General features: G+C 36.6%; 1 protein-coding gene across 3 annotated transcripts in view; it reads right to left on the bottom strand.

Annotated features, from left to right (window-relative positions):
• Positions 1–17,032, bottom strand: part of LOC132160852 (membrane-associated guanylate kinase, WW and PDZ domain-containing protein 3-like) — a 101,879-nt gene that overhangs the window by 13,043 nt on the left and 71,804 nt on the right. For all 3 annotated transcript variants that reach the window (XM_059570566.1, XM_059570564.1, XM_059570565.1), the window contains exons 3-8: positions 11,459–11,578; positions 6,705–6,911; positions 3,706–3,892; positions 1,972–2,051; positions 896–953; positions 690–802 (exon numbers count right to left, since the gene is read on the bottom strand). In XM_059570566.1, the coding sequence (XP_059426549.1) occupies positions 690–802; positions 896–953; positions 1,972–2,051; positions 3,706–3,892; positions 6,705–6,911; positions 11,459–11,578 (765 nt within the window). The remainder of the gene's footprint in view (positions 1–689; positions 803–895; positions 954–1,971; positions 2,052–3,705; positions 3,893–6,704; positions 6,912–11,458; positions 11,579–17,032) is intronic.

The following is a 17,032-nucleotide window of genomic DNA, read 5'->3' as shown; positions in this document are numbered from 1 at the left end:
CAAAGCAAAAGAAAAGGTGCTTTTTCCCCTTGTCCTTCCTTCAACTCCTAATGACCAAATAGAGGGTCTGTTACGCCGGTCTCCATCCAATCAAAGCCGTCAGATTCACATGTCATCTATTTTCCCCCTGTTTCTGTCATCTCCGCATCAATAACCACTGTTCACTTCAGTAGATATGGATTTTCTGGCCTGAATGGACAGCAGTCATTGTTTCCAGAAATTCAGAATGAATGTGTAGAAGTAAAGCCATGTTTTAGAGAGGGCCTGATCAAAGAGAGGCAATGTGAATGCATGATGGATGCTAATGTTCTCTTATGTTAATGCAGCCTGTGATGTGCTGCAAAGCAATCTCTATAACATTTATCCTCCCATCCATCCACCCTAAAACAGCACTCTTCTCTTCCTCGGGTTTTTGGCTCTCTCTCATACACGCACATGCTCAAACACATCTATAATGCATCCAGTGTAATGGAAGAATCTTTAATTCATCATATTGAGAATGGCAGATGACTCACCGTTCTTTAATCTTATCTTTCTGTCCCTCTTTCCCCGACACACTATCATTCACCCAGTGAGGAGCCTGTGTGTTTGCTGCCGGGAAACTCTAACATGCTGAGTGTCTTTGCTGTTCCCTTTAAACACTCATAAATTAAGTTTAAATTCACAGTTAGGGAGGTGCGTCTTTGTACCTGGAGGAGGTGCTGCCCTCTGTTGGGTCTGAGCTGTGACTGCAGTGTCCAAACCGAGTTTCCTCTTGGCCTCTAGAACCGGATTTTCAAACTGGGTTCTCTGGTTTATGTGACTGAGGATGACCAGAGAAAGTTTTCAAGTATATCGCTAGCTTATACTTTAAAAAGCGTAAAGAAAACAAATCGAATCATATCATAATACTTACTCAACGTAGTATGTGCCGTACTGCGGGTCATCAATCTCCTCCCAACCATATGGAAGTTCTGATGATGACGGAACGAGAGCAATGTGTTTAAATGCAAACACACACACACAAAAACACATGCATATGGCTGAAACAATATCTTTAACAACAGCAGGCAACATTTTAAAGAAGTCATATCACAAAGAACCATTAATTTCCTTGATTTTTTTTTTTACCTTTCAAAGGTTAGCCAATCATGATGAAGCTATTTAAATAAATAAACATTAAACGTACTTTAGCAGCTTGGTTAATCTGAGTAAATTAGAGTGGGTGTAAAATTATTATAAATTAAATTATGACAGCCTCTCGGTGCAAAAATATTGGGTTTTTGCTGTAGAAAAAAAAAGAAAGAAACATTATACATGGACTTTAGAAAAAAAATTATTATTATACAAATGTATAAATAAATGACCACTTTTGTTCACTGAAAACAAGCTAGTGTAATAATGTGTCATAAGATTTCAATACATTTTATTTTGTAAAATAAAATAAAGATTTTTCAGTTTTTTCATTCACATTATGTTGCTTTGCATTAATGTATATATATATATATATAAAATAAATTTATGTGAGAGTGCAAAAGAGGTCATGTTTACAAAATAGTCAAATAAACAGGCAGGGTAAGCTGCTGTATCCCCTCTGCTGTACGTACATTATGCCCAAATGAACTAATGAGGAGAAAAAAAGAACAGTTCACGCAACAGAGAGCTTCACACACACACGCACACAAACACAAACACACACACACTCATACACAAACAGAAAAGTGCACCAGTGAGCATTAGCACAGGACTTTAAAATTTCCTTAAAAGAGCAGCTTCATTTTGTTAGACATCATGTGTGCTCGTGTGTATATTACAGAGGCAAGAGGAAGTGAATGCATTCAGATGAGGTTATGCAATCATGCCCTCTGTGGTGTGTGAATGTGGAAGGGTACACACATCTGATTGAATGCAATTGAACTTCTATTTGCATATGCATGTAGCTGTCATACATGTTTATGGCTTCTTATTTAAATAAGTAATGCAAAGATTCACCTCCATCCTCACACATTTCAGGGGGCTTGGCTTTTTTGACCAGACGAGGGTCTAACCACGTAGTCGATTTTGTGTTGTGGCTATAAAACAAAAAAGAAAATGCATTAGATATTAGTGCTGTATTTAGACCAGTTATTCCCAAGCGATTTTGGGCTACATACCAGCATTGTGCTAGACTGTTTTCTTCTTCTTTCATTAAAATGAACTAGACCGCTACTTTCATCTAATGAACCTTAATGAACTGATTAATCGCAAGCAGTTGGACTGAACATGTTCATTCATTATTAAGAATTGATTCATTAGTTGGTTAATTCATTGTTATTGCTTTTTGTCCATTTTTTTATTATTTAGGTCTATTTTTGACATTGCATTGACCTCAGTTTGAGACCCGCTGATTTAGACTAATGCAATGCGTCAGAGAAAGTTATTATAAAGCCTTGGCAGGTCAAAGAGGGTGAGGTTTTCAATGGCCTGTAGTTACAGTATGAAACTTATCAACTGAACTGGGAAATTTTTGGAACCACTAAATTATTTATGATTGTGACCCCAAATGCACACACACAAACACACAACCAGAACTTTGACTCTGTTCTTTAAAGAGCATCTAGGCCACACTGTGAGCTATATTTATTCTTTCGTTCCGACAGCTCTGCTCTTGACTTTTAAAAGCATCACTACTTTTTCAGAGAAAACATCAGATATCAGCAAGATGGGGAGAGGAAGTGATAAAGCATGCCGTTTGTGAAAATAGAAATTGGAATACTATGTTGATGGAGTTTGAGATTTGACCTGAATAGAATCAGACAGCGGCTCTATGAAGAGAAAAAAAATGTGCTCCCTGCTAACAATTATTGCTGCCTATGAAAGGGAATATTGAAGAACAAATTTAAAGCCAGTAAATAAAAACGTTGTATAAATATACAATTTGCATATAACTACTGCATCAAAATATTACTTTAAGAACCTCCGGCAATAAAAAAGGAAAACGCTCCACAAGAATACTACAGTGGCATGATAAATGCAAAACAAAACACAAAACCAAACAAAACAATATCCTGTGGTATTGTGAATAGTGCATCAAATCCAACATGACATTTAGTGGTATGAAAACAATAATAAACACAAAAACAATATTCTGTGATATACAACGTGTCAGATCAGATGGTGTTAAGTAATGTGACAACAACAACAAAAACTTCAAAAGGTACTGTATAAAGCCATGGGTTTAAAGTAACCACAAAACATTCTGTAATGGATAATATTAATGTTAGGCATCATTTACAGAATTTACAAATAGATTTTATACATTATATAAAATATATTTGAATAAATATATTTTGAATCAAATGCATTACTGAAAGTCATAACCTCTACCCTCTACCAGCTTTGTAATCTCATGATAAAATATGTCCATGTGCATGATTAAACACAAATAGCAGCCTGTCTTGTAACTGAAAGTGATGCAACAAGTTTAGAATAAGCATATTTAATTGAAAATTACATAACTGTATAAATAACTGTAATTACAGTGATATCTTTAAAGTAACTGCACTTTTTTTATATGAAATGCACTTTTCTTTGCTAATACAATCATATTCCCAAAGCTATGAACAAGCCTTGTTATATATGATTGTGTTGTAGACGAGAAGGTGACCCGGAATTTATGAGTACAGCAGCAGCCCTCGTGCAGTTAGTAAAGTCTAAATCTCTCCTCTGACGGCCACACACACTTACTCTATGAAGTAGACCATGCCCGTCTCCGTGTAGGCCATTTCCCAGTTGTACGGCAGGGGCTCCAGGCTTTCGTCTCTGGCTAAAGAGCTCCAGGTGCGGACTTCCAGTGTTCCACTGCCACCTGAGCTGCCTCCACCACTGGACTGAGTGTAGCTGGGCACAGCTTTCCTCCACTCCTCTGTCCTCTCTGCAGAAGGAAAGAAGATAAGACAATGCAAAACTCATTTTGCATGTCAAAGTAGGATGGTGTGCAAGCAAGATCTTTTCCTGTTTCAGGTTCATTACAGAAAAAGTATTTATAGCCACAATTTAATGACATAATTATTATTACCACAAATTAAAGCTACATAAAAATCTTGTCATTTTTGTTCAATTTTTGCATCATAATACTCTATAGCATACACTGTATAATATATAAACGTGAACCTCTTGCTACTACTATATAGCAAATCGCAATTTGATTATTATATTGTGCCTGATTGCTTGTTACAAAATGTAAACTATATTACCGTATTTTCCGCACTATAAGACGCACTTAAAAGCCTTTAATTTTCTCAAAAAACGTCACTGCGCCTTATAATCTGAAGTGCCTTATATATGGATCAAGGTTTTGTTGAAATTCCCTTTGGCACAGCTCCATCTAGTGGATGCATAACGCAAACCCAGGCAAACGTTTGACTGCAGTATCTTCTATTCTCTGCGCCTTATAATCCGGTGTACCCTATATATGAAAACAGTTCTAAAATAGGCCATTCATTGAAGGTGCGCCTTATAATCCGGTGCGCCTTATAGTGCGGAAAATACGCTATCTTCCAGCTCTAATCTGTTAAATGCGACTAAGGCATGAAGATTTTAAAATATTATAAACATTAGCATCAAGCTTTTCTATAAAGCTGCTTTGAAACAATGTGTATTGTGTAAAGCCCTATGCAAGTACATCTTGATGGCTATTACAGCATGCAACAGGATTTGATGTGTCTTATCAAACATCACTATAAAATTGCAAAATTCGAATCTGATGGATTCTGCGTGGACCTACACATCATCTGAATATTTTGAGTCAATGTACTTACTTTAATGCAGTAATGTGACAACAGTACTACTGCTATGTACTTTTCCACAATACTGCAGAACAGGAAGTAATGCCCAAGGTAACAGCAGCTGTCTGTGTTTGTATGTAACAGCAGTAACTATGCATATGCATGCATAACTAATTCGCTGCCATTTTCCCTCTCTTTAAGCACATTTGAAGTGGCAGAAGCCTTTAAAGCGAATATGACACTATTCTGTGGCAAGGAAACTCCCCATTAAACGTATCTTGTAACATGAGCCAAGGGATAACTTACTCCAGCAAATATTCAACAACTATTCCCTATAGTCTGGCTTTTGCCAAGGCTGGGAGGGAAGACCTCATCAGTCCCAGTAGTCAAACATGACTATACAAACACAACAGATTTTAATTAATATACCAATACATCACAGGAAACAATAGCTGTGTCAAGAGTCTTTTTTTTAAGCGTTTACTTCCAAGATAAGAACAAGGAAGCAATAAGAAGGCATGTAGAAAGATTAAACAAGGGTACTGTAGCGGTACCATGGTATTAAAGGGAAATACAATATTACATATATATGCATTATATTTTATGTGTACTAATGCATTGCATTGTATGCATATGCACAGTATATTTAATTTTAATCTCTCTCACACGCATTTGAACACCACACAATTACCATGTTACTTTCTGTTGGATGAGACTCAAGGCCTGAAAGTTTAAATCAGTTTATATTTCTTTATCAAGTTACATACACCTAAATATCCCACAGAGCCTACACATAAACAGATACACCTAATGTAAGTGCAATATAGGAACATTACATAAGACGTACATAATTTAAGATGAAAAATACTGCAGATATAAGCTTGCTTCCTCCTGGGGAGATTAGAGGCTTATATTGCCTGAAGTCAAAAGCAAGGGTTAAAAGTTAAAACACTGTAAACATCTAAACAGCTCATTTATGTTTAAAGCTGATCGACACCAGGGTCACGGACATGAATCCTCCACGCATTAAGCAAGCAATTATGGAGCAATGTGACTCGCTTGCCAAACGCTACTCTGAAGTAATGCAGTATACAAATAGAGCATACATTTCAGGCCTGGAGCCTTGAAAGCACAACTGCTGATCTCAAAAGGACTATAAGGTTATACTGTGAACTAATGAGAGCATGAGAGCAGGGGGTTTGGCTCTTTTTTAAGCAAAGCTTGCCTCTCGGTGCAGATTTCTCCTTTAGTAGAGGACGGGGTTCTTCTCTGAGAAATCACGTAAGGCCTCAGACTGATCACTTGCACATGAGTGGAGCATGCTGCAGGTTAAAGCCTCAAGCACATAGCGATTTTGGCAAAGATTTGTTATTTGAGACAAATTTCAGGAATATTAAACACTTCTTTCTTGTGGGGCAAAATTGGAAGCCTTTGATCGCTTCATTTGACATGCTCCCCAACGGCCAATTAAATCTGACTTTGCGGTGAATCTTAAGCTCTAATAAAGGTCTGACAGTTGCAAAAATTTTGGGTCGCAGTTCTGCAGTGTGACTACTAATAAAGAACTGACAGAAGCACAGCAGCTGAAGTTAAATTAACCTTTTTTATTAAACTATTTCAATATAAATATTAGATGAAAAGCTTTGAAAAAATAAAGTCAATTAAATTGACTCAAAGTAAAAATGAAATAAAAAAATAAAGCTAAATAGGAAAAAAAAACTAATAAATAACAGGAAAATTCCTAAAACTTAAAGTGAAAATAAAATGAAAGCGTAAGATAGTAAAAATAAAGCTATCTTATAAATACTATATTATTATATAAATAATACTAAAATAACACCATCCCAAAGTCCCAAGATATTGATATATAAAAAAAGTAATGAAGCACAGTCTGTGTCAACATGGGTGGGAATTTTTTAGACTGCGGTTGTTCACACTCAGATTAAAGTCTGTCCTGACCTGGAATGCCGTTTGGGAGCTGTGGCCGCTCCTCATCCTCTTCTTCCTCAGGGACCACGCTGTCCTTGCGGTCCATCTTGCTGACAGAGGTTGTTCGCTTTCGTTGGACTTCGGTGCCATAATCCTCCTCAAACAAAACCTGGTCGACCAGGTCAGGCTGAACCAAGTTGGGCTCTGCAGGAGGTTTGGGAGTGCCATAGAAGTTACCTGAGAAAAATGAAGAGTGTCTTGTTTAAAAACAAAAAACTAAATACAAAAACAAAAAGGTATATACTCTGAAACTTTAGAGGTGTGATTCAACGTTTTTGCTACATTAGCTTTGATTTAACAATCCACAAATCTCCCCAGTTTGATGAAACAGCTGATTCTGGAACCCTGAGACAGGAGCTGCCTGCAAATTTATCTCTTTATCGCTACCTCGGGTTTCTTCCTCAGTCCCGCTTTCTCAAAAACGGAGATCTAGGTGTCAATTATCCAATATGCAGTGTGAAATGTTATACTCTTTCCATTCAGTGGTGCCTTGAAAGTAATTACACTCACCACTGGATTCAGTAATTGACCTTTTCCCTCTATCTTCTCATGCAAAAATCAGTTCATTAATATGCATCAGAAACAATGGTGCAGCCAATCAGTGGAACAGCAGAATATATGCAAATGAATTTATAATTTGGTGGTACATGTCAATGTGTGTGTATGTGTGTTTGTATAGGCTGAAGGGTTATGCTTCATTATTTCCCCTTGATGTAAGACTAAAGAAATCACTTTCAGTATGATTAGATTCAACCAATGGAAATACTTTTTTTTTTTCAAATCAACTGTTCAACCTTCACCAATTATACACAGATTAATTTAAATTATCCAAATTTGTTGTTTTGTTTGTTCGCTCCCTTCATCCTGAAAATAAATATGCTGCCCCTAGACATCAATAATGTCTGTGAATGAGAAAAAAAAAGCTTTTTAATGTCACATATTCATCTTTTGCCAATGTAAAATATAATCCTTGTAATCAGTCGAAAGATTAATCCTTTCCTTTTTAGACTGTAAAATCTAAAGAGTTTAATTAGCAAATAGAAACTGAAACCGTGTGGGAATAGGCTTTTTCACAAACAATTAACTTCTGTTGACAACTTCGCTCACCTCTCATGAATATGCAGTGATGAATATTCACTCCATCCCTCTCTGTCTCTCTTCATTATACAAATGAGATCTTCTGCTATCCAGTGTCACAGTGTAAGGAAACCTTTTGTGCTGCTACCATAACATTTGTTACCAAAACTATGGTCTCACTGAGAAAGACATTTGAACATCGCTGTAAATTCCAGTACAGTATGCAAATTATTCTGGCGAAGAGCTTCAAAATTAGATGGGAAGAGATGCTTGAGAAATGTATTTACTATAGTTTGACCTTGTTGATGTGACATAAAGAGGCAAATAAACCTATGAAACAGACACACTTTATTATATACAACATGGTTTTTAATAAATGCTAGGTAAGTGCTTGGCTAATTAGAGACGTTGCATGACACCGTAACCCTGATTAATCACCACATACGCATCAGAAGGTATGCTCTACACTCAGTATCAGAGCAGATTTACAGCGTCATCTGTCGCCAGTAATCTGCAGAGAGCCGTTTAATCCCACCACGAGGGAAACATTGTCCCAGTGTTCTCTTAAAGTTGCAAAAATATTTTGGTGCACATAAAGCGCAGCTATAACATTAAAATAGATCAAATGATGGAATATGGAGACATTGCAGAGATTTATGGGCTTTACACAACATAAGAAGTCCAGAATGGCACTTAATATTTAGCAGATTCATTAAAAAGAATGGGTAGAATTTGATGAAGAAATGTCATATTTCCCTCCATAACACTAATGAAACATAAATATACTAAAATATATCTGAAAAACATTTCATACTAAGTATCTGTAATGATTTAACCTTAGTATTCATCCGGAAGAAGGAGGCGGGAACCGGCGGTCAATCAAACGAAGACTTTAATGACAAAATAAACACAAAACAGCGCACCAGCCCCTCACGGACGAAATAAAAATGAAACCAAAACACAACTAAAATCCCAGGCCTGGTCCTCTCTCGTCCTTCACTGTCGTCGCTCCAGTTTTATATCCTTCCATCTCCTACGTGGGACTCGAGACCGGCGGTGGGCCGTAGGTGCCACTGATTTGCCCAATCACTGCCGGCCTCACTCGTGTTCCCACGTCCCTCTCCCCCGCCCCACTCGCCACAGTATCCATTTACATATTTATGTACTTAATACTGTAAAAACACCTTGCAGTTGTACTGTTAGTACTAAACTGGTATACTTAAATCTGCCAAATTGGAACAAATTTTGTACTTAGTGGAAGTAGTGCTGAAGTCTAACTATAGATATACTGAAGTATATTTGATTGCGCTAAAGTGGACCTATTGCAAGTTTACTTCAGGTACACTTTAAATGTCTTGCATTTTAAAACTGATATTATAAAAATAAAAAATACTATCCTGATCACCAAGTGACATATAAAAAAGCCATTACATTATAGGCTTAATATTAAGAAAAGTGCATTGTGCACAAGTGACACTCAAAATAAATTTTAATTATAATTGTTATATATATAAGTCTTGAGCAACATGTCAGAAAATATGTTAATAGATTTTTTTACAGAATCAAAGATTATCTTTCTTTAACCTGTCATTCAGAGAGAATTATTCCAAGTGAGCACAGGACATCTATCCATTCATTGGACTAAAAATGATGTTGATATGTGACCCAACAGACAGTAAGTACAGTGAACTGTGCCACAGTCTATTCATGTTTACAGATCACCCCCATTGAGATTCTTTATATCTGTGTGCTTTCAACAAGAGCTAAATCTTTATTGATCAGGATCAACTCTTAATGCAACCAAGCTTGCTTAGACAGGATTACATTAAAAGCTGCCTTGAGGGTTGTAAATTTATCCACACTACTGGAATGAGGGAATCAGAAATGCCTAGCATCTGTTTGCTATTGCTCAAGCATGACCACACAGAGACATTAAATGTTGTAAATCTATACAATGCTGTATCAAGTATAAAAATGTCATATCCCAGTAAATATTTAGTAAAAAAAACTGATTGTGACTTCCTGATGGTGAAATATTCCTTTAAGGAACAGTCTGCTGGGATTAGCGTACGTCTGTGTGTTAGCATGCACGCGTGTGTGTCCTAGGATCAGAACGTCTCCCTCTTTGAGAGCAGAGCACATATGGGCATTTCCTACTGGCATGGCTCCCTGTCCCAGCAGGCTTTCCCTGGCATGAGTCCGGTCCCATTGTCGACATGGGGCCACAGTGAAAGCACTCGCCTGGCACGCTATCTGTCTCTCAGGACAGAGACATCCAAACCCACCAGACTGCAGAGGGGAGGATAAACACACAAAGCTTTTTTGTGCTTCATTAATGAAGAAAAAATAAAGTGGTCTGAAAATAAACTATTTCATTCAAAAGAGTCTCTTGTGCTCACCAAGGCTGCTTTCATTTGATCACGCAGTAAAAAGAGTAATATTGAGAAATATTATTACGATTTAAAATAACTGCATTCTACTTAAATATATTCTAAAATATCATTTATTCCTGTGATGGCAAAACTGAATTTCCAGCATCATTACTCCAGTCTTCAGTGTCAGATGATCCTTCAGAAATCATTCTAATATGCTGATTTCCTGCTTAAGAAACATTTATTATTATTATTATTATTATTATTATTATTATTATTATTATTATTATTATTATTATTATTATTAGCAATGCTGAAAACAGTTGGGCTGCTGGAAAGAGCGATAATAGTTTTTTTCCAGGATGCTTTGATGAATAGAAAGTTTAAAAGAACAGCATTTATTTGAAATAGAAAACTACATGTCTTCACTGTCACTTTCGATCAATTTAATGCCTCCTAGCTAAATAAAATATTTTCAAAATAATATAAAACTTTAAAAGTCATTGCATGTGAACATATGTGTGTGTGTGTACATCATGACCAATTTATATATTATAAAAAATGTACAAATGGTCAGTAATAAAATAATTACACAGTTGTACCTTCTTTCCCCTTAAAAGATTTTAGAACCTTAAAGCTACATATTTGAACCTCAAGTGTACATATACAGTAAGTACCTACAGTAAACAGTACAGACTTTCTGAGAGACACACAAGATAAACTATTGTTTAATTAGCTTAGCATGAAGCTTCTTTCATGGAACTTTTGTTGAGGAAAAAAATATGCTGTAGTCTATTTGCAGAAAGACTGCCATTTTTGTCTTCCTTATAGGTCCTTTTTTAACAGTTTACCTCAAGCTCTGCAAAGCATGTTTGCATGGTGTAAACCTGTGTTAACCGACTCACTGCCTGTAAGATTTGAAGGCTAAATCCACAGTTCATTTCTGAGTTTGCACTGTCATGGAATTCTTTTAGGGTACGATAAATGCCTCGAGGTGCTGGTGAGAGAGTTTACTTCAGTCAAGTAAACAACACGACTATCGGATCTTAACACTAGAGGTGCATTTCCAGAAATATCACTGTTTGACAGGCAGCATAAGATTAGAGTTTAAGTTCTCAGGTAAACTAAGATTCATTGCATTCGATGTGAATTTCACCTGCCAGATTCAGACCACAAAAAGAAACCGCACACCTCTTCTCAACAAGTCACATGATTTGAGATATCATTCATGTCTGTTTGTATAAAGAATATCACTGTAGAGACAATGTTTCATACCATCATATGTTCCGCTCTCCAGCAGTAATCCACTCTCTTCAAGGATGCGAAAATCCCCCACGCTGATGAAATTATAGTCCACTCCTGGAACCTCCCCATCTCTGGGCAGCCGGGTGGTACCTTCCAGTAAAACAAACACAATTACAATCCCTTTCACTGCAAACTTTATGTCTGTCTAAACAGCCTCGGACTGAGCAAAATTCATATTGGATTCCCAGGCTGCGCTTCAGCATTTCCTTTTAAAACAAGTGCACTCCATTGGAAACTGTAAATAGAACTGATCTCCCATAGATGAGATTTGGAAACTTGGATTCTGAATCTGGAGCTAAGAATCTGGATGGATTACATGGAAATATAGCCAAAATAAGGGGGTAGATTTTGGCCATTCACAAGGCTTTAAAAGATGAAAAAGCGCATGTTTTAACATAATTCCTGTGAAAATGGTCTGGAAACACCACAAAGAGAGATGGTGTTGAACAAGGACATATTACATCATATCAGAGGAAGTCTTGTGTTATTTAGTGTTTTATACACAAGCATAGTGTATAGTCACAGATTCACAAGGGGAATGACAAGTTGGTGACACAGATGTGGAAAGTGTGCACAGACTGCATAAAATGAGATTCAGTATCTTAAGCATTCAGCACTTTTGAAAACTGTGTGTCTGCAGTGAAGTAGTCTTTAAAATATAGCATATTTTCACTCTTTGGTTACTTAGCCCTGCCAACATTCACTCATCGTAATGTTGTAACAAACTTGTATGACTAACTTTCTTCGGCTGAACATAAAAAATGATATTTTGCAGAATGTTTAAAGCATATCGTGATCTGGGACTGACTAAAGCTCCAAAAAGGGTATAAAAGGCTATGATTTTTCATGAACATCAAAGAGTAATTCTTCATTATTACAGGGGAGTTATTCAGAATTCTTTTCAACTTTAAATAATCCAGAAATAAAAAAAAAACGTGCCAATCATAAAGTTTATATTTCGACTGTTCGACAGCTGGGAATTAAAAACTGATGTCTATGTCTACTGCCAGCGATAAAATTTGTACAAGTTGTATATACAGTAAGTCGTATAAAATTAGTCACTTTCTCTAAAGTCTACTTACAGGTCCTTCTAAAAAATTAGCATATTGTGATAAAAGTTCATTATTTTCCATAATGCAATGATAAAACTTAACTTTGATATATTTTAGATTCATTGCACACCAACTGAAATATTTCAGGTCTTTTATTTTTTTAATACTGATGATTTTGGCATACAGCTCATGAAAACCCAAAATTCCTATCTCAAAAAATTCGCATATTTCATCCGACCAATAAAAGAAAAGTGTTTTCTAATACAAAAAAAGTCAACCTTCTAATAATTATGTTCAGTTATGCACTCAATACTTGGTCAGGGAATCCTTTTGCAGAAATGACTGCTTCAATGCGGCGTGGCATGGAGGCAATCAGCCTGTGGCACTGCTGAGGTGTTATGGAGGCCCAGGATGCTTCGATAGCGGCCTTGAGCTCATCCAGAGTGTTGGGTCTTGCGTCTCTCAACTTTCTCTTCACAATATCCCACAGATTCTCTATGGGGTTCAGGTCAGGAGAGTTGGCAGGCCAATTGAGCACAGTAATACCATGGTCAGTAAATCATTTACCAGTGGTTTTGGCACTGTGAGCAGGTGCCAGGTCGTGCTGAAAAACGAAATCTTCATCTCCATTAAGCTTTTCAGCAGATGGAAGCATGAAGTGCTCCAAAATCTCCTGATAGCTAGCTGCATTGACCCTGCCCTTGATAAAACACAGTGGACCAACACCAGCAGCTGACATGGCACCCCAGACCATCACTGACTGTGGGTACTTGACACTGGACTTCAGGCATTTTGGCATTTCCTTCTCCCCAGTCTTCCTCCAGACTCTGGCACCTTGATTTCCGAATGACATGCAAAATTTGCTTTCATCCGAAAAAAGTACTTTGGACCACTGAGCAACAGTCCAGTGCTGCTTCTCTGTAGGCCATTTCCTGCACACGCCTGTGCAAGGTGGCTCTGGATGTTTCTACTCCAGACTCAGTCCACTGCTTCCGAAGTTCCCTCAAGGTCTGGAATCGGTCCTTCTCCACAATCTTCCTCAGGGTCCGGTCACCTCTTCTCGTTGTGCAGCGTTTTTTGCCACACTTTTTCCTTCCCACAGACTTCCCACTGAGGTGCCTTGATACAGCACTCTGGGAACAGCCTATTCGTTCAGAAATTTCTTTCTGTGTCTTACCCTCTCGCTTGAGGGTGTCAATGATGGCCTTCTGGTCAGCAGTCAGGTCGGCAGTCTTACCCATGATTGCGGTTTTGAGTAATGAACCAGGCTGGGAGTTTTTAAAAGCCTCAGGAATCTTTTGCAGGTGTTTAGAGTTAATTAGTTGATTCAGATGATTAGGTTAATAGCTTGTTTAGAGAACCTTTTCATGATATGCTAATTTTTTGAGATAGGAATTTTGGGTTTTCATGAGCTGTATGCCAAAATCATCAGTATTAAAACAATAAAAGACCTGAAATATTTCAGTTGGTGTGCAATGAATCAAAAATATATGAAAGTTTAATTGTTATCATTACATTATGGAAAATAATGAACTTGTATCACAATATGCTAATTTTTTGAGAAGGACCTGTATAATATCAGTCAGACTTTCTTTTTTTACATCCTTATCTTTGACCTTTACAAATCACAAAAATATAAAACCAATACAAATTTACTGATTAAATGTGAATGTGAATGCCAAGTTTCTAAATGCATTCTAAAAAAATAAGAAAAACAGTCATATGGATTTAAACATGATGACAGAATTTAAATTTTTGAATTTAAATAGGGTGAACTATTAATGGATGCCTGCCTTTTCACCTCTAAACCAAGATAGAAATGTTAAGTCTGTGTGTTTAAGCCTGCGTGAGTGTTTGCTAAAAAAAAAAATCAAATATAACGTGTACACGTTTGGACCTCATTTCAGAGGTGGGTTGTTTAGTAGCAAAATCCTCATAAGAGACATCCGGGGGTGGCATTTCTTACGAATAAAAGGCCAAAAATAAAAGATGACATTTCTCGGCTCTGTTCGTGTGTGTGCTAGGAAATGCCACCAGGCTCTACTGTCATTTGAAGGACATTTACATTAGAACCAGCAAACTGAAATGCCAGAGTCAAGTGTCTGCCGAAACTTGACTCTAACTTAAGAGCAAATAATATTAAAACGGGCTCCTCTACATTTTCACTGGGAGAGCAACTGTTTAAATGCCACAAGAATGGTTACAGAAATGTGAATATTCACTTGCAAGGTTAAAAGGGGTTAACTTGTTCCAGATCCATAAAATAAGGATAAAGAATGGAGGAGAATGAAAGAAGAGATTATCCTACTCTTTCAGCCACATTATTTTCCTTGTCCATCTGAAAGACCATTATTTGCAAATTGAAAAAATTTGATCGTTACGTATTCTATTTTAATAAAATACAATAATATTGTTACATAGTTTGTTTGTTTTTTTTAAAGGAAATTAATGCTTTTATTCAGCAATGACTCAAGAAAAAACCTTCACAATGTTACAAAAGATTTCTACCTCAAATAAATGCTGTTTTATTTTAACTTTTTAATCAAAGAATGCAAAAATGTATATATAAAATCCACGTTAAACACAACACAACCATTTTCAACATGGATAAGAATAAGAACTGTTTTTTGCAATCACAGAAATAATTTATTTTACAATATAAAATCTATTTGTTAATTGTAATAATTTTTTTTTTTTAAATATTACGGTTTTACCATACTTTTAATCAAATAAATGCAGCCTTGGTAAGAAATGAAAATACGAACCTTACCAATTCCTAACTTTTGAATAGTACTTAAACTAAAATACTTATAAAATACACATAATACTTAAACATTTTATTTATAATATTACATTTACATTTACAATCACAATTGAATAATTAGAGCACAGTAAATCTGACTGTCTTAAATATTCTCTCATTGTTCAACGAACGCTTATATCTTTTTATGTTAAACTTTCCCAGACTTTCTTTCACAAAACGCAACACCTCTTCCTCAAACGCTTTATGTCTTTGTGACAAACCAGTGGATCAATGGAAACAAATCTGCTCTCTGACGCAGCGTAAACTCTGGTGAGCCCAAAAGACTGTGATGCGGCAGGTTGTGAGCAGGTTATGTAATAACAGCCAGTTACATCTTAGTCGGCCTCTGAAGTCAGTTTAATCACAGGCCAGATCTAAAAGAAGTCCGCAGATCCCCCGGGCGAGCACCTGCTCCGGCTGCATTCTGGTGGAGAAGGGATATGAGTGGCACCTTAGGCTGCTCTTTATTCCTCTACGTCAGAGGAGCTTTTAAGAGCTTTTGTTCGTAGCTCCATAAAGCAGCTCTGTGACCGCAAATACCGGAGGCTCTCTCTTCCTCCAACTCTTCTTCCTATACCCTGCTGTTTCAGACTCTTCTCATAACTTACTGACTATGGTGAAGAGAGAAAAGGAGAGGGAGTAACTAGGCCAAGAACAGAGTGACCTAAGGACAAGAGAAGAGGATGCTTAAATTGGCATCCAGTGGAATTCTTTGTCGTTTTATTTTAAATCGGATTGTCTCAAGCCTGCTAATTTTCCATAAACATCAAAGAATAATTCTCCATTCTTTGGGGGGAATTATTCATAATTAATTCTACTTTTAAACTTCAATAATTTCAGAAATAAAACTAAAATGTGTGTATCAGAAAGTTTATTTTTAGGCTGTTTGACAGCTGGGAAATAAAAGCTGATGTCTAACATTTATTGCCAGTGATAAAATGCACAGCTAAACAGCTTCTGTTGGCTGTAAATGGATCACTTTCTTGCAAGTCCACTTTATAATATCAAACTTTCTTTTATATAACCTTGTCTTTTACCTTTACAAATGACAGGTGTTTTTTTTTTTTTTTTTGCTGTGCCTTTAAGTAGTCTACGTAAACGCCCTCTGCACACGTGACACCAGTAACGGCGCTTTGCTGCGCTTTTATTTGGGAGCTGCATGTTTGCTGTCAAGTCTAATATGGTTTGCACCGCCTCAGGCTGCCTTCAATAACAGCCTCTTTGCAATAGTATTTGATTTTGACAGGTTCACAAAACAACTGGCGCTGGAATGCGCCATGCACACTGGTGATGTGCATGATGATCATGGATTGTTAAAAATAAACTTTAGCTGCTCATTTCTGATGCTGAAATCCTTTAGAAGGATATTCAGAGTGACAGGAGCTACAAAGAGCAAGAAAGAGCTTGAGGTATGGCGGACTTCTATTGTTTTCAAAAAACACTGCAGAATATTAATTCAGGAAAACAGTTACTATTCATTCCACAGCATAAGCTATATTTCATTATATACAGTGTTTTCTAGCATTATACTACTATTCAAATGTTTGCGGTCAGTAAGACACATTAAATTGATCAAAAGAAACAGTAAATAAGTACAGTATAATGTAAGATTTATATTTTAATAAACACTGTTCTTTAAAAGTTTCTATTCATTAAAGAATTCTGAAAAAAAAAATTTATCAAGGTTTT

The sequence above is a fragment of the Carassius carassius genome, chromosome 17 (assembly GCF_963082965.1).
Source record: "Carassius carassius chromosome 17, fCarCar2.1, whole genome shotgun sequence".
NCBI classification, from domain to species: domain Eukaryota; kingdom Metazoa; phylum Chordata; class Actinopteri; order Cypriniformes; family Cyprinidae; genus Carassius; species Carassius carassius.
Note: the sequence above shows the minus strand (reverse complement) of the source record. Positions and strands in the feature narration are given on the sequence as shown.